The sequence below is a fragment of the Bombina bombina genome, chromosome 4, assembly GCF_027579735.1.
Source record: "Bombina bombina isolate aBomBom1 chromosome 4, aBomBom1.pri, whole genome shotgun sequence".
Lineage (NCBI taxonomy): Eukaryota > Metazoa > Chordata > Amphibia > Anura > Bombinatoridae > Bombina > Bombina bombina.
In genome coordinates, this window is record NC_069502.1 from 714,251,981 (window position 1) to 714,276,904 (window position 24,924).

The 24,924-nt window shown below is 37.2% G+C and overlaps 1 protein-coding gene across 2 annotated transcripts in view; it reads left to right on the plus strand.

The window, feature by feature from the left end:
• SERAC1 (serine active site containing 1) overlaps positions 1-24,924 on the plus strand; it is a 381,209-nt gene that overhangs the window by 209,244 nt on the left and 147,041 nt on the right. For both annotated transcript variants that reach the window (XM_053710914.1, XM_053710915.1), the window contains 2 exons: positions 3,204-3,332; positions 15,536-15,649. In XM_053710914.1, coding sequence (XP_053566889.1) covers positions 3,204-3,332; positions 15,536-15,649 — 243 coding nt within the window. The remainder of the gene's footprint in view (positions 1-3,203; positions 3,333-15,535; positions 15,650-24,924) is intronic.

Genomic DNA, 24,924 nt, shown 5'->3' on the forward strand with positions numbered 1-24,924 from the left:
ATTGGTATTAATCTGAGCTGCTTCCTGAATGTCACCGATTTGGTCTGGCTCTCGGGTACTGGGTGGGGAGGTGCCGACTCCCTAACAGACAGTTTTAGCCCAGGACAGTCAGAACAACAAGCTTACCGGGATTAGCCACTCTCAGTACATGGAGACTTACCATAACTATATGCGATGGAGACAGCCTGACCTGAGCCTCCTGTTTGCCGAGGATCCCTACTCAGCCTCCATAGAACCGAACAAGCAACCTCCAATCGTTTATGCCAGGAGAGGGACAAATTGGAATGTCTCTAGTTTCGTTAGAGCGGGTGTTGGGTAAATAGCATAGATATTCAGCAGATGACTGCCACTAATAAAATTTACATAACTTAGCTAACATCCCTCACAGGAACTTTCTGTATAGCTTATTTAAATTATTAATGTACATAATAATTTCCTATGTTGCCTGCTCCGTTTAGAGGAGACAGATTCTAGATGACTCTGAAGTACACTCATTTTCTTGTGATAGACCTCACAATATAGTTACCTGAAAATTAAACAGGAGTTTGTTTTTTCATTTGAAAGCTTGGGGACAGTTTCTCCCATGGACTCGGTATTCATGAGGACTCAAGAAGTTTTAAATTTTTACATGTGAGTTTGTTATTCTGCTGATACTTTGCTCTTATATAACAGAGTGGCACTAGGGCTGTTATACAGTTGGTTAATAAATATAATACCCAGACTCAGCAAATGCCCTAATAACTGATTGCTACAAATACAGCTTGTTAACTCCCTCAGGCAATTGCTCTTTATATATATGGCTGAACATATATATGCAGTATCATAGTATACAAATAGAGATAGATAATTTAGCCAATACAGTGGAATTATAACTCACTCTATATTAATTGCGGTCTATGTGTACTGTACATATTTGTCTCATTGAGTCTTAGGGATAAATAGAGCTCATACTCAGCACTTAGATACCTGCTTGGTAATTACCCTGGGATATAAACCATATCTTCTTTTACGTACAGTCCCGTGCTCTGATATCCTGGATACATATGATCTTTTAGATTCTCTATATAATGCTCAATAGCTATGGTATAATACTTGATGATTCCAACATGTGGATATTTTAAAGCATAAGTTCTATCTATGTTACTATTATATCTATCTCTTAAATTGAGGCTCTAAAGAGCAATTGATAATATAGAGTCCATGTAATATTTCGGTAACTTTACTATGTACCTTATTTGAATTGAGACTCCAAAAGTGAAAAGCCTTGATATGAGACTATATCATTTTATATGATTCACTCCATTGTATTACGTTATTAATCTTTGGGAAGGCTCATGAGAGCACTATGGAAGGAGTGGAGGTTATCTTAACTAGCTTCTATGAAAGAGATTATTTTGATGTCATATCATTTATAGTAAGCCTAACTTTCTTTGTCATATGTTTATATAACTCATCAGAATCTATTATGGTCTTGAGGGTCCAAAAGTGGCCCTATATGTTCTGTTCACTGCTATATTTTTCTCCTTGTTCACAACTACAGTCCTAAGGGTCTACGAGTTGCCCTATATGTTTCATTTACATTATAAGCCCCCTATCATATCCCCCAATTGGAAAAATGGAAATTTCAGGGTCTAAGAGAAACTATTGCTTTCCCTTTGGGGTTTCCCTACATATGTGTCATTGATTGACACCGATTGAAAGTGGCTGCAAAAACAATAAGAGCAGACAGTCCCCCTCCATCCCTTCCCTGCATATGAAAAGACTGATAATATAAATAAGAGTCAGAAAAAGTCTGTAAACGCATGTATACATCTAACACTGTGGGGCTTGGTTAGGAGTCTGAAAATGCTCCACATAGTGCAGAATTATATAACATTATATTAGCCAAACTTTGTAAAACCTAATATACCCTTTTAATTTTTTTAAAAAACGGCTGTTTTACAGACCCGCTTTCTGTGCTCTTCTGAGCGGGTCTGTTTGTTTCACACAGCACAGTATATGTATATGTATAGTCACAGCCTGGCCCGACCGCGCCATTATACACAGTGCAGCTCGCTCCTGCTGTCAGACAGAGCAGGAGCGAGCTGCACTTAGTGTTATGGCGCGGTCGGGCCGGGCTGTGACTCTACAGCTGGCCCGATGTGCTGTGTGAAACAAACAGACCCGCTCAGAAGAGCACAGAGAGCGGGTCTGTAAAACAGCCGTTTTTTAAAAAAATTAAAAGGGTATATTAGGTTTTACAAAGTTTGGCTAATATAATGTTTTATAATTCTGCACTATGTGCAGAATTATATAACATTATTTTTGAGGTTTACTGTCCCTTTAATTACCTGTGTCTCTTTTTGCCACAGTAAAGGAGGCTAGGAACCTGGATTTCACCAGGCTTTTCAAGACATTAATATTTGAACTGCGGTTTGTTTGCAAAACATTGCCATTAGTATCACCCAAAATTACATTGTGATTGTAAAACATTTATTTTGCAGTGCTTAATTTGTGATATAAAGGTACATTAAATAAGTGCTAGATAGAATGATGGATTCAAAGAAAAGATCAGTCTGAGAATAACATGTAGATGTATTTTTTAAAGTTTCATTAATTTTTTTAAATATTGACAAAATAAGTGTAAAGTTTTTACAAAACAATGGGAGCTGCCATGTTGTAGATTAGGTTACCTTCTCTACTTTGGCCAATTAGGGGCAGTTATAAATAGGTCACTTGAGTGTGCAGCCAATGGCTATGTAGAATATAACTGTTCTGAAAAGCTCACAATTTCAGAATAAAATTACAAGAAAAAAGGACAAAATAAATACAGTAAGTGTTTGTGTATATATATATATATACAGTGTGTGTATATATATATATATATATATATATACAGGTATATATATATATATATATATATATACTGTGTGTGTATGTATATATATATATATATATATATATATATATATACTGTATATGATTTATCATTTTATGTTACTATCTCAAAGTGTTAATGTCCCTTTAAAGAAGATATAGGGAGGGTAATTAAGGGAAACAACTAGGAGTAGTCTGAAAAAAGAGACATGGGTAGAGTGAGAGAAAAGAAAAAAAATTATTACAGAATTGCATATAGTTATCATTTATTTTAATTGTAGTCAAGTATGCTAATGTTACCATAGAAATACTGATAATGATAACATATTTCATTGGTTTGTTTACAGACTTATTCCTTGGAAGATGAGCTTCGCCTTTTGCTTTCTTCACTGCCTCAAACTGATCTCGATCAATGTATAAAATATTTCACGTCTTTAGCACTGAGAGAGAGCAGACAGTCACTAGCAGCACAAAGAGTACGTATAATGCATGTTGTAAAAATGTTTTATTTAATTCTATACAGAACAGAAGTATATCTATCATTTATTTATCTATCTCAAAATTTTAAGTCCTAAGCTGCTAGCCAGGCCAAAATATTACTTCACTTCTGATCCCACCCATCACCTGCCCCCACCCACATTATACCCACCACTCCACCCATATGTTTAGCCATTGGGACACCTTATTCTAAAGTAATTGTAATGTTTTCATTTTAAACCATAGCAAATGAAGTCATTTTAATACAATTATGAAAAATATATACATTTGCTGACCATTTGGCACAGTGTATAGACCGCATCTTCCTTTCATGTGAAGCAAAGTTGTGTAAACCAGAGCTGGTTCAGTGTAAGGCGGTAGGGACATGAAGCAAAACACTTTAGTTTACAATTTGCATTTTAAAATTTTCATGAGTAAGTAACCTGTACAATGAAACATGAGTGGCCTTTAGCTTGATAAAGGGGACAGTCATTTGAAATAGAAGAGAGCAATTTAGGAGGGTATTGCCTGTAAATATAAAGCTTCCTTTGAAGGTTTATCTCTCACAAGCCACATGTGTTGTTGGGAAGTTCCTAAACCTCCTCCATTGGCCAGGTGCAGTTACCCCTTAGCACAGTCCCAGGTGTCAGTGACACAAGAAGACTTGAGTTCAGTTAAAACCTTCTCCCTATTGTTGCATAATAGGGTGGGATGGTGACTATGGGACTTAGATAGTACTCTTGTATGCTTGACACACTGGTTATGGTACTTAGTTTGTATGTGGAGCCACTTTTTACACTGAGAGCTACTCAGGAGCTGTGGGCAGATTGTACACAGGATTATCTGGGAAAGAGTCATGGCTGAGAGGTCGTTAGGTACATTTAAGCTCTTAACCACAGACCTCTTGGTTATGTTTGGGGGCTGTGTAACACCAATGGCTTGTGTGGGCTCAGTTGTTATTTGCTCCCTTATTGGATGTACTGGCCCTTTAAGGATAGCCGATCCGGCAGTTACTATTCTCTCAGCACTCTGGTGACAGGACTCATCTTAAAACTATGTGGCGGAAAGAGCTCATAGGACCACCCAGGATGGACTCTGAAAGTAACAAAATACCTCATTCAATAATGATCAAATATCTGAGATTTTAAGCTTAAAACATAATATATGCTTTCCTGATAAATTGCTTTCTTTCATGGTGGTGAGAGGCCACGATCCTTAATGGGAATTACTTCTCCACCGATAGTAGAAGGCAAAGATTCCAAAACCCCAAGAGCTCTATATAAACCCTCCCACCTCACACATACCTCAGTCTAGCGAATAGCCAAGTAAGTGAGGTAAAAAAGGATAAAGAGCTATAAATGGGGCAAGGAAAAAAGATTTGCTCAAAAACAAAAGGGTGGGGGCTTGTGGACGCTCACCACCATGAAAGAAAGGAATTTATCAGGTAAGCATAAATAGTTTTCTTTCATACAGGTGGTGAAAGTCCACAATCCTTTACTCATGGGAATAATACCCAAGCCGTGGAAGTTCACAAGTAATAACATAAATGGAGGGATTTAAAAAACATATTTTTTTAACTGAGAAAAGAAATGCACAACCCCACAAGAGGCTTTCTTTTTTTTTACTTTTTTTTTAGAATGCACTTAAAAAACATAAGACATAAGACACGACACAAGTTTTCTATGACATAAAGCCATATTAGTGTCTATACATATATATATATGTATATATATATATATATATATATATACATACATACATATATAATAAAAAAAAGAACAAAGTAACTCTTAAACCAGCACTATGGGATAACAAAATAAAATAACTAAGATTAGAAACTACTCCAGAGACACAGACAGACAGCAGATGCTATTAAAGTAAATTTATCAACATTCAAAATAATGCAACAAAAGTATCGAAAATATACAAATCATTTGTGGCAACAATTAATCATAAACTGAAAGTCCCACTTGACACATAGAAAGTCATGTAGTAAATAACCCTTTTAGAGGCCTCTATTCCAGGGTGTAATATCAAAATTAGGCTTATTCCTGGTATCCTTAATGAAACAATTAATGTTCCTTAGATGGGTCTCCAAATAGCGATCATCATACGATAAGGATAATATGAAATAACAGGGCCATATTAATTAGATGTGAAGTTGAACAGGTGTTACTGAATAAACTTGCTGTATCAGACGAGCGACAACAGCTATTACGAAAACACTGGATACTTAACCTAAGATCGACTTAGGGACATTTGTTCCAATTCCGCTGTTTTTACAAGTCAGTCAGTTACCTGATCCTTTATGCTTCATCTGTATTACGGATGTTACTTGGTTGATTAAAGGGACACTAAACCCAAAACATTTCTTTCATGATTCAGGTAGAGAATACAATTTTAAACAACATTCCAATTTACTTCTATTATCTAATTTGCTTAATTCTTTAGATATCCTTTGTTGAATAAATAGCAATGCACATGGGTGAGCCAATCATACGAGGCATCTATGTGCAGCAACCAATTAGCAGCTACTGAGCCTATCTAGATATGCTTTTCAGCAATGTATATTAAGAGAATGAAGCAAGTTAGACAATGGATATAAATTAGAAAGTTGTTTAAAAATGCATATTTTTTCTAAATCACAAAAGAAAAAATGTGGGTTTCATGTCCCTTTAAGGCACTTAGTGGTATAATCCATGCCTTACTCCTTATTGCAAGATGCATCAAGGGCTTACCCTCCTGACTTGTTTAGATGTGGGAGCTCCAGCATTGAGACGGCGGGGATCAGTTGTTACTCCCCCGGCAAAACAACAGCTATGTGCGTTTCACCCACAAGTCAACGGGCTTCTTCCGGCTGAGTCGTAATTACTTGCAGATCTGTAACGACTTAAGTCTGCCTGAAAACTCCTCCTTTTCCTTTCTTTTCCTTTCAGGCGTGAAATAGTGTATTATAATGTATAATTTGTTGCCACAATAATTACTATAGTGCATATATCAAACAACATAACAAAAAATCCTAAACATGACCATTCTTCTAATATAACAAATATACTGTATATAGTACATTCTATTACTTATATCTCATTCGAGGTGTTTAAAAAATAAGGACGATAGAAACTTCAAAGGGGCACAAAAACGAAAATAGCAAAAAATAAACCAAATATCACAGAGATTCATAGGGTTCCAATATCTTATATTTTTACTTACAATTATATTGACCTTTAAATTGTGCCTACTGTCAAACATAGTAATTAGCCTAGACGTGCATCAGGGTTCCAATTCTATCTTAACATTAATCACAAAAAAGGAGCGTAATTTATTTCCTCATTCAAACCTAAAGGTTTTAGAGATTTTAAATTAAAGATCCATTTACATTCCAGTTGCAAGAGCATTTTATCCAGGTCTCCCCCTTTTCATTTCAAATTCGCTGCTTCTAAACCTCTAAATCTCAACAGTTTTTTATTGCTTTGATGGAACTCTAAAAAATGTCTAGCTACCGCACTGGTTTTGATGTTCACATTTTTTATGTCCCTTTTATGCTCTTTTATACATTCCCGGAGTTCCCTATAGGTTTTCCCTATGTAATACATCGGGCACTTGCAAAATAGCATGTATATAGTTCCCTCACTACCGCAAGATATATGGCCTTTTATCTTATGTATATTGCCATGTTTATCAGTGAATTTGCTGTTTCCATATTCTGACAAACGGAACAGTGGCTACATTTGTAATTCCCATTTATTTCTCTCCATTTTTCCAACCAAGTTGATTTTGGTTTGTGGCTAAAATGGCTTCTTACTAATGTATCCTTTAAATTATTTGCTTTCCTTGCTGTTAGGGAGGGCTTATCCCCTATAATCTCAGCTAGTGATAGTTCTGCTTGCAATATGTGCCAATGTTTTTCTAGGATCTTTCTTGTTTCCTTCCATTTATTATGATAATTCGTTATGAATCTAACAGGGCTTGCATTTAATAATTTATTCTCATTACTTTTATACAGTAATTCTTCTCTTGTTTTTAATTTTGATCGATTGTAAGCTATTTTTAAAGTTTTATTTGGATACCCTCTGTCTCTGAATCTATCCTTGAGTTCCCTGGCTTCCAATTTAAATTGATTCTCATCAGAACAATTTCTTTTTAATCTCAGATATTGACCGTATGGTATGTTATTTATTAGCTTTTGCGGATGATGGCTACTGTATGCCAATAGTGTGTTCCCTGCTGTTGGTTTTCTGTACGTGGATGTTTCTATCTTATTGTGTGATATCATGACATTCAGATCTAAAAAGGATATGTCTGCTTTATTTTTCGAGAAAGTGAACTTCAAATTCCATTTGTTTAAATTTAAATTTTCCATAAATCTAAGCAAATTTTCTTCTGTGTCTTCCAAGATGACTAAAATGTCATCTATAAATCTTAGCCACAAGCTAATACTATTGTTGCGATTAAATTCGCAGTCAAGAACACAGTCCTGTTCCCATTTCCCTAAATATAAGCAGGCATAAGTTGGGGCACAACAAGTCCCCATTGCTGTTCCAAGTATCTGCTCATAAAATTTCCCATTAAATGTAAAATAATTATGCTCCAGGATGAATTTCAATAGTTCTAATACAAAGTCAGTGTGTTTGTTATATGCATTCCCTCTTTGTTGTAGGTAAAATTTGCATGCATCTATTCCTACATTGTGTGGAATTGATGAATATAACATTTCTACATCTATTGCAACCAATAATGTATCTGTTTTTACTGAGATATCATCTAATTTTCTAAGAACATCTAAAGTATCTTTAATGTATGATGGAAGATTTGATAAATGTGGTCTTAGACAAAAATCTACATATTGTGAAATGTTTTCTGTATGTGAGCCTAATCCTGAAACTATTGGTCTCCCTGGAGGGGGGATTTTTGCTTTGTGTAATTTTGGAATGGTATAGAATGTTGGTATTATGGGATATTTTACATGCAGGTATTGGAACTCCTTTTTAGTTATTACATTTTCTTCTAGGGCTTTAGAGAGTATTAACCTTAGTTGAACATTATATTTCTGTGTTGGATCAGATTTTAAAAGTTTATACTGCTTTTTGTCTTTTAGTTGTCTCTCACATTCTTCTATATAATCTTTGGTGTTAAGTACCACTACATTGCCGCCCTTATCTGATTGCTTTATTGAAATAGATATATCTTCCGATAAGTCTCTCATAGCTTTCCTTTGTACCTGACTCATATTGTCCACAAAGTGACTATTTGTATCCAACAAATGTATGTCTTTTTTGACCATTTTCACAAAGTTATGTACCAAAGGTACTGTAGAGAGTGACGGCATGTATTCAGATTTTGGTTTGAGATTACTAAAACCTATATTAATGGTATCTTCTTCTATTTGTTCCTGGGGGTCAATGGGTAAATTTTCCTTTTCAAGGGACTGTATATAATAAAAATATACTTACCCATAGACACTTATCCGCTATCACAGTAGCAGACAGCCAAACCAGTACTGAAACATATCAGCAGAGGTAATGGAGATAGGAGTATATCGTCGATCTGTAAAAGGAAGCAGAAGATAAATCCCTGCAACCGAATTTACAGAGGGCCTGTGAAGGATTTCCCATTAGGCGAAACCATAGTATGAAAGGCCATACTCCAATACGTACCTCTGACAAACACTGTACTCTGAGGGGAACCATGCCTCACATAGACAGAAGACCCCTCTCTACGAAGAATACTGCACATCTTCATTCTTCAACCCCCTCCAACGGAGGCAAAGTAAAGACTGAGGTATGTGTAATATTGGAGGGTTTATATAGAGCTCTTGGGGTTTGCCTCCTCCTAGCGGTAGATAAATAATTCCCATGAGTAAAGGATTATGGACTCTCACCACCTGTATAAAAGCAAATTATATTATAAGGAGGCTTTATTTTATCAAAGTACGAGAATTTATATTTAAGACTATTCCGTAGGAGTTGTAAAGGATGAAGTTTTTGCAACTATGTTCACAGCTGGTGATGGATGGAAGACAGTTTTCCCTTATATATCCTGTGAAACTGAGACAAAAATTGGAGAAAATGACCAGCTAAAAGACTCTTCTGAAAAAGCTCTGGAGGTGTTAAACACTTTACTGTACAGTTTTAGAAGCCGGCTATATCTCTTACTGTGAGGGCCCCATTAGGGAACGTTTTTATGTATGTGGTATTTATTTAAGGTATTCTTGATATTAACTATTGTGCTTTAGCTGACTAATGTCCCTGTATGATTTTTTGATCTTACAGTTTGAGTGCAGTATCCAAGACTTTTGGATGTACCTTAATTGGAACTTTCACTTTCTTTTCCAAGTAGTTATAAATTATTTCTAGGTTGCACCAGCTGGATTACTCATTGATATTTTTTTTATTAATTGAGCAGGGTGAGCAAACTTCTTTTTGACATTTTCTGGAGGTGTGGAACTTTAAAAAAAAAGGCCAATGTGCCTAAGAATATGTTTCTAAGAGGAGTTAAGAAGATCTGAATAGTATTTGATTTCATATCTTCCTTTTTCTTGATTTCTCTCATTTTTCTCTTTGGGGTTCTTAATTTGGTTACGGTATTAACCAGGAATGTTGGGTGGTTTATTTCACCGATTAAAAGAGAGGCTACATTCAACCATTTAAAAAAAAAATGTAAAAATTAAAAGCAGACATATTATGTTTTCATGAAACACATTTATCAGATAAGGAACATTTATTTCTGAAAACACAATTGATAAGCAATTATAATTTTCATCTTATCTCAAATCCACTAGAGGTGTTGCAATATTATTTAATAAATCTTTAGAATACACAGTTGGGAAATAAATACATTATTATTATTCTTTATTTATAAAGCGCCAACAGATGCCGCAGTGCTGCCCATGGGTACAAGGATAGAAGTACAACGGAAAAACAATACAATAAAAGACAACATTTTACAGACAGATACAGGGGGAATTGAGGGCCCTATTCCTGTGGGAACTTACAATCTAGATGGGTAGGAGGATGGGAAACAGGAGGTGGGGACTGCAAAGGTGGGAATGATATTAGTGGGGAGATGAGGGCAACTGTTGGGTTAGTGAAGTTAATTTGTTAATGAGTCGGGTGATAGGCTTCCCTGAACAAAAAGGTCTTTATGGAACGTTTAAAGGAGGAGAGGTTAGGGAAGAGTCTGACTGCTTGAGGAAGTGTGTTCCAGAGGGTTGGAGCCGCACAAGAGAAGTCCTGTAGTCTAGCATGAGAGGAGGTGATGGTAGAGGATGCAAGGAGCAGGTCATTGTTGGATCTTAGGGGGCGGGCTAGAGTATATTTGCTGATGAGTGAGGACAGGTAGGGTGAGGCGGCATTGGTGAGGGCTTTGTAGGTCAGGGTGAGAATTTTGAATTTAATTCTGCTGTAAATGGGGAGCCATTGAAGGGACTCACTAAGAGGTGCAGCAGAAACGGAGCGTCGAGAGCGGTGGATTAGCCTGGGAGATGCATTTAGGATGGATTGAAGGGGAGAGAGGGACATGATAAAGAAGGTAGATTTATAATATTAATTAATATTAAGGGTATATCATATTCCATATGCAATGTCTATAGACTAAATAAACAATATAAAGAGTTTTGGTTTAAAGGGACAGTCTACTTCAGAATTGTTATTGTTTAAAAAGATAGATAATCACTTTATTACCCATTTACCCAGTTTTGCATAAAAAACCTGGTTATATTAATATACTTTTTACCTCTGTGATTACCTTGTATCTAAGCCTTTGCAGACTGTCCCCTTATTTCAGTTCTTTTGACAGACATGTATTTAGCCAATCAGTACCCTCTTAATTGTAAATGCAGGGCGTGGTCACAATATTATCTGTATGAAACACATGAAATTACGCCCTCTAGCTGTGAAAAACTGCCAAATGCATTGAAATAAGGGGTGACCTTCAAGGTTTTAGAAATTAGCATATAAGCCTACCTAGGTTTAGTATCAACAAAGAATACCAAGAGAACAAAGCAAATTTGATGATTAAATTGGAAAGTTGTTTAAAATTACATTCCCTATCTGAATCATGAAAGTTTAATTTTGACTAGACTGTCCCTTTAATTTAGGTGATAGAATGCTACCTATACGAATATTAATAGGAAAGAAAAAAAATGATGTTACAAAAAGCCAACACAATGTTTCGTAGATAGCGTTCCTGTGTTGAGCCATATGTTTAAGGAATATATGACTAGCGATAAAAATATATCTTCTTCTTTTAAAGGTGCTAACATTATAGTTATTTTAAATCCAGATAACGACTTTTCTTTAACAAGTGAACATAGACCAATTTCGCTATTAAATTTCGTCTTTAAAATATTGACTATAATTCTTTCTAAAAGATTAAAAAAAATCCTCCCAGATTTAGTTCATTTGGAGAAAGTAGGATTTATTTATTTTTAAGGGAGAACTCTAGGGAAGAATATTAGAAAATTATTGCAAGTGATAATGAGTTATGAAAATAAGAGTGCTCATTATAGTTCAAATTCAGAGTCAGGGGCCTTCCAACTGCTATTAGACGTAGAGAAGGCCTTAGATAGAATTGAGTGGAATTTTTAATTGAAATCATCAAAAGGTTTAAGTTTCCGGGTCCTTTTCTGTACTTGGTTCAAAAACTGTATGCTACTTCTCAAGTGTGTTTACTCATTAATAATAAATTCTCCTTCCCTCACGATTATCTTAAACAGGGGAACTCTTAAAAGTTTAGTATTGAAACTATTAGCTCAAAAAATTAGGTAAATGTTACCGGGTATCAAAGTTGGTGATTCTTCAGCTAAAAGAGCAGCTGATGGTCTTATTCTATTTGTCTCAAACCCTAATTCTTATATTTATAAGATAATGCAGTTATTTAAAGAATATGATGATATATCTGGTTACAAAATTAATCTCTCTAAATTGAAAATTCTGTGTTTAAAACAGATATGTAAGGAAAAGAAATTCCCTTTTTCTGAGGTAGAAGAATTTAACCCCTTAATGACCACAATGTACCCTGTATGTCACTGGTCGTTAAGGGTTTTTTCAGGACATAATAGCAGAAGTCTAGCAAGAACACGCTATTAATGCACTCCCTCCAGCAGGCTTTGTGGAATAGAGCAGTCTCAACGCTGGTGGCAAGACCGTGCTTTAAAACAATCAAGTCCCAAAAAAAGGCCAGCGACATACAGGGTACGTCGCTGGTCCTTAAGGGGTTAAATATTTAGGTATTTATAATCTCTAGAAATTTGAGGAAAATGTATGAAACAAATGGAAACAAACGCATTATACTCATGAGATTGCAGTTAAAATAAGCCTTTTATTAAAATCATCACAAAGGTGTCTTCAGGTGCAGCTTCAGGTTTTATTTAAAATACAGCTTGGGGGGCGTGTCTCTGGGCAGCACCTTGAGTAGTTGCAATATTGATTGATCTGAGTGGATTACGGATAATCTGCCTATTATCAGTTTTTAAATTAATTGGTCATCCTGCAATTTCATCCTGATATTTGTGCCCCTATTTAACAAAGGTCTGTCGGACCTGATCCGACAGTGCGGATCAGGTCCGACAGACCTCGCTGAATGGGGAGAGCAATACACTCTCTGTATTCAGCATTGCACCAGCAGCTCTTGTGAGCTGGGGGTGCAACGCCGCCTCCCGCAGATTCGTGGCCAATCGGCTGCCAGCAGGGGGGTGTCAATTAACCCTATCGTACTCAATCGGGTTGAATTGCGGCGATGTCTGTCCGCCTGCTCAGAGCAGGCGGACAGGTTATGGAGCAGCAGTCTTTAGACCGCTGCTTCATAACTGCTTCATAAATGGGCCACTGGAGCTTGATAAATGGGCCCCTGTGGGTCTACAGACCAAGTGGATTCGAAAGATATACTCTTGTTCAGAATTCCACCTCTGCAACCAATCTGGAGCGTTGAGGCTTAATGCGGGCTCTTCACCGACTGGTTCTCAACACCCCCCCCCAGTAAACCTACATGGTGGGTAAAAAGTGCATATACACCAAAAAAAAAAAAACTTTAAACCATGACATTACTAGAGAATTGGGAATCTGAGATTTTACATCTTTTACAGAAACATTTTAGAGAGCTCGAGCTAAGTCTACATGATGCCTCAGGTAACTGAGGGTATGAGCACGCTATCTTATGCTGATATGAAACAAGGAGGCACACAGCCTACTACAGCAAACAAGAGCGCCTTTACTCCAGAAAAGGAAAAGATATTTACAGAGTCTCAAATCGGGACAAAAACCATACAACAAAAGCAATAAGTCGGGAAATAACAAGGGAGTGGATTATTTGCTTTGTGGTGTTAGAAAAGGGAGAAACTTGGAAATATTGTGTAGGTGGTTGTGGCAGGATGAAGAAAGGGATTGGTTTTGGGGAACGAAGGATAGTTTTGAGTCAAGTTTAACTCCAAGGCAGCGGACTTGGGGGAGATGGTAATGCCGTCGAGAGAGATAGAAAAGTCAGAAGTCGGCAAAGATCTTGAGGGGGGGGGGGATTAGAAGCAGGTCAGTTGGACATGTTACTCTTTAGGTGGTGAGAGGCCATCCAGGAAGAAATACCAGATAAGCAGTCGCTGACATGAGAAAGGACAGAGGGAGAGAGAGCAGGGGTGGAGAGGTAGATCTGGGTGTCATCAGCATAGAGGTTATATTTGAAGCCATAACTGTTGATAAGTTTACCCAGCGAAGAAGTATAAATGGAGAAGAGTAAAGGATCCATAACAGATTATTGAGGTATTCCAACAGACAGAGACATTGGAGAGGAGGAGTCACCAGCAAACGACGCAGAAAAAGACATATAAGAAAGATAAGAGTGAATCCAAGGAAGAGCAGTGTCACAGAGGCCAAAAGAGCTAAGAGTCTGTAGGAATAGAGGGTGATCAATTTTGTCGAAGGCAGCAGAGTGGTCAAGTAAGATAAGTATGGAGTGGTGGCCATTACTTTTAGCAGAAAGAAGATCATTTGTTACCTTGGTAAGGGCAGTCTCAGTTAAGTGTTTGGAGCTGAATCCGGATTGCAAGGGGTCAAGCAAAGAGTTGGTGGGCTTGGTGATTGTACACTAGTTTTTCAAGGAGTTTTGATGTTAGTTGAAGCAGTGATATGGGGCGGTAGCTTTCAGGAGAATTAAGGTCAAGGGAGGGTTTTTTGAGTATGTCAGTGACCTTTGCATGTTTGAAAGAAGATGGGAATGAACCGGTAGAGAGAGATAGGTTGAAGATGTAAGTGAGAGGAGGAGTGAGGGTGGAAGACAGGGAGGGTATTAGATGGTAAGCGAATGCCTAACAATTTTAGATTATCATTAATAGTGGGCAATACCTTTCTTTTCTTTTTCATATATTTCTCTATATATGTTTTTAAAAATGTATTTGTCTGTTCTTAAGTTTTTTTGTACTACAGATGAAAAATAAAAAAAATTAAGAAAAGTCTTAGAGACCCCTGTGACCCTTTGTTTTAAATCCCAGAAGCCACTCTTTAAAATAAAGCTCCTTTTTAGGTTTTATAGCCAGGTGATCACCTGTTTTTTTTTTTATTTTGTAAATGTGCATTTGTTTTGAGTAGAGGGTCCCTACATGTAGATCAAAGTTATATACATATGCCCAAAGCCCCTTATTTATATGAGGACAACCCCTTCTTCTTTCGACTATAGAGTTCAGAAAAACACACACACACACACACACTATTTTTACAACCTTGTTTGTAAAGATTTTAATAAAAGATTTTTTTTTTAATTACAAATGTTGTTGTAGAGTTCTTATGTGTCATAATATATACATAAATAATTGTATGGTTTGAATCTGTTGGGTCTGCTGAATAAAACAATATATATATATATATTGTTTTCCTCACTGAAAAATGACCTATAGTGGAATTTAAATGTGAGCAGCATCTAAAAACTCCAGAACAGCTCAGCACAGGGGTGGAAATGGCTCAGCAGTTAGTTATTAATAAGTGTAATCCAAGTTTGTGTGCAAGGAAATAGGTAAATAGATTGTATCTACTGCAGATAGTAAACACTTTCTTAAAAGAGTAAATAACATAGCATCCATAGAGACAGACCTCAGTGGAGAAGCAATGGTGACTATTGCCAGCTTCTCAAAACTAGGGCTAATGATTTTGCCTCTAGTCATATTTTGGCAGATGTGTTATAGGTAAAAGTGTTTTTATTTTTTTAATTTCTTGATTTTCAGAGGGGATTATGGTGCTTTGGAGGGAATGCACTTCCTTATGCTGAAAGTCTGAGTTCAGTTCCATCAGAGAAACTTGAAATCTTCAGTTTGCAGGCCTTATTAAAGCATTCTAAGGTAATCTTTATATATTGCATGAACCAGAATCTTAGATTTGTCTTAAGTTTTTGTAAACAACATCTTCAGAAGCACAAATCTTAACACCTTTTGAGGCTGTTTGCTTCATGCATGACAGTTTACAAATAGGTTGTTTTTCTAAACTGAATGTAATGCAAAGCTATTATTGATTAAAAAAAAATAATTAAAATAAGTTAAATTAATTTAATTTTCTATTTATTAAAGGTACATGATACCCAAATACTTAGCCAAGTGATGCAGCATATTTGCTGAAATATCAAATTAGCATCTCCATGCAAAAAAACAAAACTTTCCTTAGTAGCCCCAACCAATTGTATAGGAAATTTAAGAATCCAATCAAGAAACGAAACTAGTCCCGGTATTTGCAAGGGAGCATGCATCTGGCATGTGCAGGCACAGTTACTTTATTTCCCTTCTCAGTATAAAGAAACTTACTACGAAATATTGCGAGATTATGGTGAAATCCCACAAGATCACAGTGAAGCAAAATGGGAACTCAGCACTGATGATGCTCATTGGCTGCTGTTTTTCCCCCACTGTGCATATGACAGTAGTTGAAGGATAACTGTTCACAGAGCACTTACTCTAGTAAGCTGAGGAAATTTTGAGGTAAAATGTCTTTTCTTTCATATAGGTGGTGAGAGTCCACAAGCTAGTTTCTGATGGGATATACATTCCTACTAGGAGGGGGCAAAGTTTCCCAAACCCCAAATGCCTATAAATACACCTCCCACCTCACTCATACCTCAGTTTAAAAAACTTTGCCTCCTTAGGAGGTGGTAAAGCATGATGTGCTTGATTTCTTCAGTGAAAGGCGCTTCTAAACATATTGAAGCCCGGTTCTTCTCTAAGTGCAGTGTTTGTCTTGAGGGATGTGAGGGAGTATTGCCTGATGATACCATATTTTCGCCTATGGGAAAACTTTTCATAAGGCTCTCTGTAAATCGGTCGCAGGGATTCATCTGCTGCCTCCCTTTATAGATTGACAATATACTCTTGTACCATTACCTCTGCTGATATGTTTCAGTACTGGTTTGACTGTCTGCTATATGTGGATGGGTGTCTTAAAGGTAAGTATGAAAATGTATCTTTTTTAGCAAAGACACTCTCAGCTATGGATTAGGCACTTTTTAAGTAAAGTTGTTATATATTGTTTATATATATATATATATATATATATATATATATATATATATATATATATATATATATATATATATATATATGCCTTGAGTCAGTTGTTTAGTGCTCCTTATATATACATGTTGGATAAAACTCCACCCCCAAATCGCCCTGTGTTTAAATTGTTTTGTTAGAAAGCTATATGCAGCACTTGTTATATCACTGCTTATTTCAATGCTTACTTTTTTATATATATTATCACTGTTTCCCACTCTTTCAAGCCTGCTATATATAGAAGCATAGATATAAAATTGCAAACTATTTATATATATATTTTTTTTTTTTTGCAACTATGTCTCAAACTGAACCTGCCTCAGAAGTTACCATAGAAACTAAGCTGCTTGAACATATCTTTACAAAAAGATAAGTGTGTTTGTTAATGGCTGATCTGATTTCTTCAGCTCAATTATGTGGCTATTGTTTTAATATTTTCTATGAGTATAAATGCTATCACTGTTAATAATTTCCAGTCTAATGCAAAGGGCATTTCTGCAGCAATAAAATATGTTATTGCTACAGCCATAGAGAAGACTATGTTTGCTATTCCGCCTTCAAATAAATGTTAAAGGGTTTTGCATTATTTTCTAAAATCTAGTAAATTTTGTACTCACCGACAGCATACTGCTGTATCTCCTATTGCTGGGGGTTCCTCTGTTTCGGAGGATCTTACATCAGAGACAGAGATTAACAAATCCTTTTTGTTTAAAACTGAATAAATTTGTCCTCTTTTTTTAATGAACAAAAGTTTTTATTGAGTTTTACAGTGTATAATTTACATTTGACAAAGAATTCCATCTCTGCTAAATTTTAAGTCATTGAACATGGTTACACATACCTCATATACAAAAGCACAAATTAAGCATAATATATTATTATCAGTAATAACCTTTCAAAACCCTGTGGAGGAGGGGACCCAGCCAGTAAGAAGACCCATGGTGCTCTATCTATCACCCCCCCCCTGTCCCGGGGGAGACTGGATACATCCCAAAGGGAGGGGAAGGGTAATGGGATGTGACCCACCCAGACAAGCTGGGCAGGAGCGGGAGAGGCAGGGGGGCACCCACTTCATAACTCTTTTGGTTTTAGTCAGGTGTTCTGAATCTTTGCTGTCTATTTCTATTTCTAGCTTCGGAGTACATTATCCAGGGTTCCCATATCCTCAAAAATTGCTCCTTATTGTCTAGTATGTCTGCAGAAGCACTACTCATCTGATAGTAGAAATCAATCTTATTCTTGATTAACAAAAATGATGGCACCGATGTCTTCCAGTATCTAGCTATGTTTAGTTTAGTTATCGTACAGATAAGTGCTATTAATTTATTAACTCTTGAATTCAGACCTGGTAGGGGTTCATGTAGCAGTGCCTGAGTAGGGGATAAATTAATTTGTCTTTCCAAAATTTCACTCAGAAGAGATGACGTTTGGGACCATATATTAATTACATGACAACAATGCCACCACATATGGGAGTATGTCCCTCTTTCATTGCAACCTCGTAAACAATTTGTGTTAGCCTGAATCTTATGTATTCTGGAGGGGTGAAAGTACCATCGGAATGCCACTTTTATGAAATTTTCTTTTAAATGGGCACATATCGAAAAAGAAGTGCCAGACCTAAGAGTGTCACACCACTTTTCTGCTGACCAGGTGAAATTTAATTCAGACTCCCATTTTATCATGAATGGTAATTTATTTAACTTAGGAGGTGTATTGAATTGAATATAAAGGTCGGAGATTGCTCCTCTAATCCTACTGGTGGCCAAGCACAACCTCTCTACATAAGAACTAGCAGACATCTTATCGTTACCTAAAACTTCAGCTACCCTGGCTCTCAACTGAAGGTAGTGAAACCAACTGGCAACCCCCGACCTTTTGAGTTCAGCATACTGATGGAAAGTTATAACCTTAGTCCCCTCAAGAGCATCTGCAATTCGATATAGTCCCTTGTTTGCCCATTTCTCCTGTGTATCTTGGTCATAACTAGTGGATAACGTTACCAGCGGGGTCGCTTTCGATCCCCTCTGAAGCAAGGGGTATTTGGTTGTCAAGGTGTCCCACATTATCAATGTATGTGCTATGGTGATAAAGGATCTCCAATTAGTGGGTCTATCTTTTTTTTTAGACCACAAGAGTTTATAAATAGGGTATGTCTTCATCATGTCTGATTCTATCTGTACCCATTGGATTTTATCTAAATGATTATGCCACAGGGTGGATTGTGCCATTCTAGCCGCGTAATAATAGGATGTTAAATCCGGCAGCCCCATCCCTCCTCCCACCTTATGTCTACTAAGGGTTTGTTTGTTTACTCTAGATCTTTGGTATTTCCATATAAAAGCTATTATGTCTTTTTGTATTTTCTGTAGTGTTGAGGTGGGTACATTTATAGGTAATGACCGAAAAAGATATAGAATTTTAGGCAAAATTTGTCCTCTTTTTAAGGAAGTATTATTTACTTTAGGGATTGAGGAGCCTAAAACTCCTGATGATAGACCTAGTAATCGTTTAAATTCTGTATTTAAGACTACTGTTATTACTTCTAAAGTATTTCCTATTCCAGACGCTCTAATCTCATTACTAAAGAATGGTCTAAGCCTGGTACTTCTTTTAATCCTTCTAGGTTTTAAAAATTGTATGCTTTACCTATTGCTAATTTGGAACTTTGGGAAACAGTCCCTAAATTTGATGGGGCTATGTTCACTCTTGCCAAACGTACTACCATTCCTATAGAAGACAGAACTTCTTTTTAAACCCTTTAGATAGAAAACTTGAATCTTATCTTAGAAGGGTCTTTTTGCATATTGGCTATATTCTTAGACCAGTTATATATTTCGCTGATGTTGCTGCTGCTTCTATATTTTGGTTGGACAGTTTAGCTCAGCAGTTGTCTTTCGACCCGAAATGATCTAACATTATTCTCTTACTTTAACATGCAAATCATTTTATTTGCGATGCTATCTTTTGATGTTGTGAAACTTAACATCAAATCTTTGTCTTTAGCTATTCTTACTAGAAAAGCTTTATGGCTTAAATCTTGGAATGCTGACATGGTAGCTAAGCAAAATTACTATCTCTTTCTATTCAAGGTAAATAATCTTTTTGGTTCTTAATTGGAATCTATTATTTCCACTATCACTTGGGGGAAGGGAGTTTTTTATGCCCCAGACCAGAATCTAAAGGTAAATTTAAAGCTACCAATCGTTTTTGTTCATTTTGTCAGATTAGAGAACAGACAACCACTTCTTCCCCTAAAGCCTTTGGCTATAATTGGAGATCATCTCCAAATTGGAATAAATTCAAGCCTTATAAGAAACCAAATCCTGCCCCTAAACCTTCATGAAGGTGCGGGCCTCAAGCCAGTTCTTTTGGTAGGCGGCAGACTAAAGCTATTTCAAAGAGTTTGGACAGACTCTGTACAAAATCAGTGAATTCAAAATATTATTTCTCAGGGGTATCGAATAGGATTCAGAATAAGACCTCCCTTGGGAAGATTCTTTCCTACCCATGTACCAAAACAACCCAGTAAAAGCTCAAGCCTTTCTGAAATGTGTTTTAGATCTAGAACTTTCAGGGGTAATTGTTCCAGTTCCACAGCAGGAACAAAGATTTGGTTTTCATTCTAATCTATTCATTGTCCCAAAGAAGGAAAATTCTTTCAGATCAATTTTAGATCTGAAAACTTTAAATCATTTTGTAAGAGTCCCAACTTTCAAGATGGTGACTATAAGGACTATTCTGCCTTTTGTTCATCAAGGTCACTTCATGTCCACAATAGACTTACAGGACGCTTACCTTTACATTCCGATTCATCCAGATCACTATTGATTTCTGAGATTCTCTTTTCTAAACAAGCATTACCAATTTGTCGCTCTTCCGTTTGGCCTTGCAATAGCACCAAGAATATTTTCAAGGGTTCTAGGTCCTCTTCTATCTGTAATCAGAGAGCAGGGTATTGCAGTGTTTCCTTATTTGGACAATATCTTGGTACTAGCTCAATCTTTTCATTTAGCAGAATCTCACACAAAACAACTTCTGTTGTTTCTTCAAATACATGGTTGGAGGATCAAATTACTAAAGAGTTTCTTGATTCCGCAGACAAAGGTCACCTTTTTAGGTTTCCAGATAGATTCAGTATCCATGACTCTATCCATAATAGAAAAGAGAAGTTTGAGATTGGTTTCAGCTTGTCTAAACCTTCAGTCTCTATCATTCCCTTCAGTGGCTATGTGCATGGAAGTTTTAGGTCTCATGATTGCAGCATCGGACGCAATCCCTTTTGCTCATTTTCATATGAGACCTCTACAGCTTTGCATGTAGCACCAATGATGCAGGGATTATACTCAGATATACTCACAACTGATATACTTAAATCCCAACACTCAACTCTCTCTGACTTGGTGTTTAAACCATTACCTTATTGTTCGTCCTACCTGGACTGTGATCACAACAGATGCAAGTCTCACTGGTTGGGGAGCTGTTTTGGGGTCTCTGACAGCACAAGGAGTTTGGAATCCTCGAGAGGAGAGGTTACCAATCAATATCTTAGAACTCTGTGCTATTTTCAGAGCTCTTCAGGCTTGGCCTCTATAAAAAAGAGAACTGTATATTCGGTTTCAAACAGACAATGTCACCACAGTGGCATATGTCAATCATCAAGGGGGACTTGCAGTCCCCTAGCAATGAAAGAAGTATTTCTACTACTTTCTTGGGCGGAATCCAACTCTTGTCTAATCACTGCAATGTATATACCCGGTGTAGATAATTGGGAGGCGGATTATCTCAGCCGTCAAACTCTACATCCGGGCAGTGGTCTCTCCATCCAGATATGTTCTGTCAGATTGTGCAGATGTGGGGTCTTCCAGACATAGATATGATGGCCTCTCATCTAAACAAGAATTTTCCCAGGTACCTCTCCAGGTCCAGGGTTTCTCAGGCAGAATTGATGGATGCTCTAGCAGTTCCATGGTTTTACCAAACTGCTTAAATGTTTCCACCTCTGATTCTTCTTCCAAGAGTGATCTCAAAGATCATAATGAAACAATCTTATGTGTTTCTGATAGCACCAGCATGGCCTCACAGGTTCTGGTATGCGGACGTTGTCCGAATGTCCAGTTGCCAACCTTGGTCACTTCCTCTAAGACCAGACTTTCTGTCCCAAGGCCCGTTATTCCATCCTGATCTCAAATCTCTAAATTTGAAGTCATGGAAATTCAAAGCTTGTTCCTTAGTCATAGAGTCATGATACAGGCCCATAAGCCTATTTTATGGGAAAAAAATCACAAGGTTTGGAAAACCTATATATCATAGTGTTCCACTCATGATTGTTCTTGGCATTCTTTTAGAATTCCTAGGATTCTACAGTTTCTTCAGGATGATTTGGATAAAGGTTTGTCTGCCAATACTTTCAAAGGATGAATCTCTGCTCTTTCTGTTTTATTTCACAGAAAAATTGCTAATCTTCCTGATGTTCACCGTTTTGTACAGGCTTTGAGTCATATCAAACCTATTATTAAATTTATCTATCCTTCTTGGAGTCCAAATTTGGTATTAAAGATTTTGCAGGCTCCTCCTTTTGAGCATTATTGGCTATATCTTCTGCTAGAAGAGTTTCTGAATTGTCTGCTCTCTCTTGCGAGTCTCCTTATCTGATTTTCCATCAAGATAAAGCTGTTTTGCGGACTTCGTTTAAATTTTTGCCTAAAGTTGTGAATTCTAACAACATTAATAGGGATATTATTGTTCCTTCTTTGTGTCCTAATTCTAAGAATACTGTTGAATGGTCTTTACATTATTTGGATGTGGTAAGAGCTTTGAAATATTATGTTGAGGGTACTAAAGATTTCAGAAAGACTTCTAGTCTATTTGTTATTTTTTTCTGGTTCCTGAAATGGTCAGAAAGACTGACATTTCTTTGATATCTTTTCAAACTTCTGATTCACAAAGCTTATTTGGAGGCTGGACAGTCTCCGCCTCAGAGAATAACAGCTCGTTCTACAAGATCAGTTGCCACATCTTGGGCTTTCAAGAATGAAGCTTCAGTTGATCAAATCTATCAGCAATCTATATCCCAGGAGTGGAGAACTGGGAAGCGGATTTTCTAAGTTGTCAGACTTTTCATCCGGGGGAGTGGGAACTCCATCCGGAGGTGTTTGCACAATTGATTCAGTAATGGGGCACAACAGAATTGGATCTGATGGCGTCTCGTCAGAACGCCAAACTTCCTTGTTACGGGTCCAGGTCAAGGGATCCTCAGGCAGTACTGATAGATGCTTTAGCAGTACCCTGGTCATTCAACCTGGCTTATGTGTTTCCACCTTTTCCTCTCCTTCCTCGTTTGATTGCCAGAATCAAACAGGAGAGAGCTTCGGTGATTTTGATAGCACCTACCTGGCCACGCAGGACTTGGTATGCAGACCTGGTGGACATGTCATCTCTTCCACCATGGACTCTGCCACTACAACAGGACCTCCTGATTCAAGGTCCGTTCCAGCATCCAAATCTAATTTCTCTGCAGCTGACTGCTTGGAGATTGAACGCTTGATTTTATCCAAGCGGGGTTTCTCTGAGTCGGTCATAGATACCTTGATTCAGGCTCGAAAGCCTGTCACTAGGAAAATTTATCATAAGATATGGCGTAAATATCTTTATTGGTGCAAATCCAAAGGCTACTCATGGAGTAAGATCAGGATTCCTAGGATTTTGTCCTTTCTCCAAGAAGGATTGGAGAAAGGGCTATCAGCTAGTTCCTTAAAGGGACAGATATCTGCCTTATCAATTCTACTGCACAAGCGTCTGGCAGATGTTCCAGACGTTCAGTGGTTCTGTCAGGCTTTAGTTAGAATCAAGCCTGTGTTTAAATCTGTTGCTCCGCCATAGAGTTTGAATTTAGTTCTTAAAGTTCTTCAAGGGGTTCCGTTTGAACCTATGCATTCCATAGATATTAAGCTTCTATCTTGGAAAGTTCTGTTTTTAGTTGCTATCTCTTCGGCTCAAAAAGTTTCTGAATTATCTGCATTGCAATGCGACTCGCCTTATCTTGTTTTCCATGCTGATAAGGTGGTTTTGCGTACCAAACCTGGATTCCTTCCTAAGGTTGTTACTAATAGGAATATCAATCAGGAAATTGTTGTTCCTTCTCTGTGTCCTAATCCTTCCTCTAAGAAGGAGCGTCTGTTGCACAACTTGGACGTGGTTCGTGCTTTGAAGTTTAACTTGCAAGCAACCAAAGATTTCCGTCAAACGTCTTCTTTGTTTGTTGTCTATTCTGGAAAACGTAGAGGTCAAAAAGCTACGGCTACCTCTCTTTCTTTTTGGCTGAAAAGCATAATCCGTTTGGCATACAAGACTGCTGGACAGCAGCCTCCTGAAAGGATTACAGCTCACTCTACTAGAGTGGTGGCTTCCACATGGGCTTTTAAAAATGATGCTTCTGTTGTACAGATTTGTAAGGCTGCGACTTGGTCTTCGCTTCATACCTTTTCCAAATTTTACAAATTTGATACTTTTGCTTCTTCGGAGGCTATTTTTGGGAGAAAAGTTCTTCAAGCAGTGGTGCCTTCTGTTTAACCATCTGTCTTGTCCCTCCCGTTCATCCGTGTCCTGTAGCGTTGGTATTGTATCCCACAAGTAAAGGATGAATCCGTGGACTCGTCGTACCTTATAGAAGAAAAGTAAATTTATGCTTACCTGATAAATTAATTTCTTCTATGGTACGACAAGTTCACGGCCCGCCCTATCATTTTAAGACAGATTATATTTTTTTATTTTAAACTTCAGTCACCTCTGCACCTTGTACTTTCTCCTTTTTCTTCCTGTACCTTCGGTCGAATGACTGGGGGGTGGAGCTAAGGGAGGAGCTATATAGACAGCTCTGCTGTGGTGCTCTTTGCCACTTCCTGTTAGCAGGAGGTTAATATCCCACAAGTAAAGGATGAATCCGTAGATTCGTCGTACCATAGAAGAAATTCATTTATCAGGTAAGCATAAATTTACTTTTTTTGGGGGTTATGATTTTTTTTGTATAAAGCACATTATTTATCCTGTTCCTCTTTTAATGCTTTTACTCACTAACT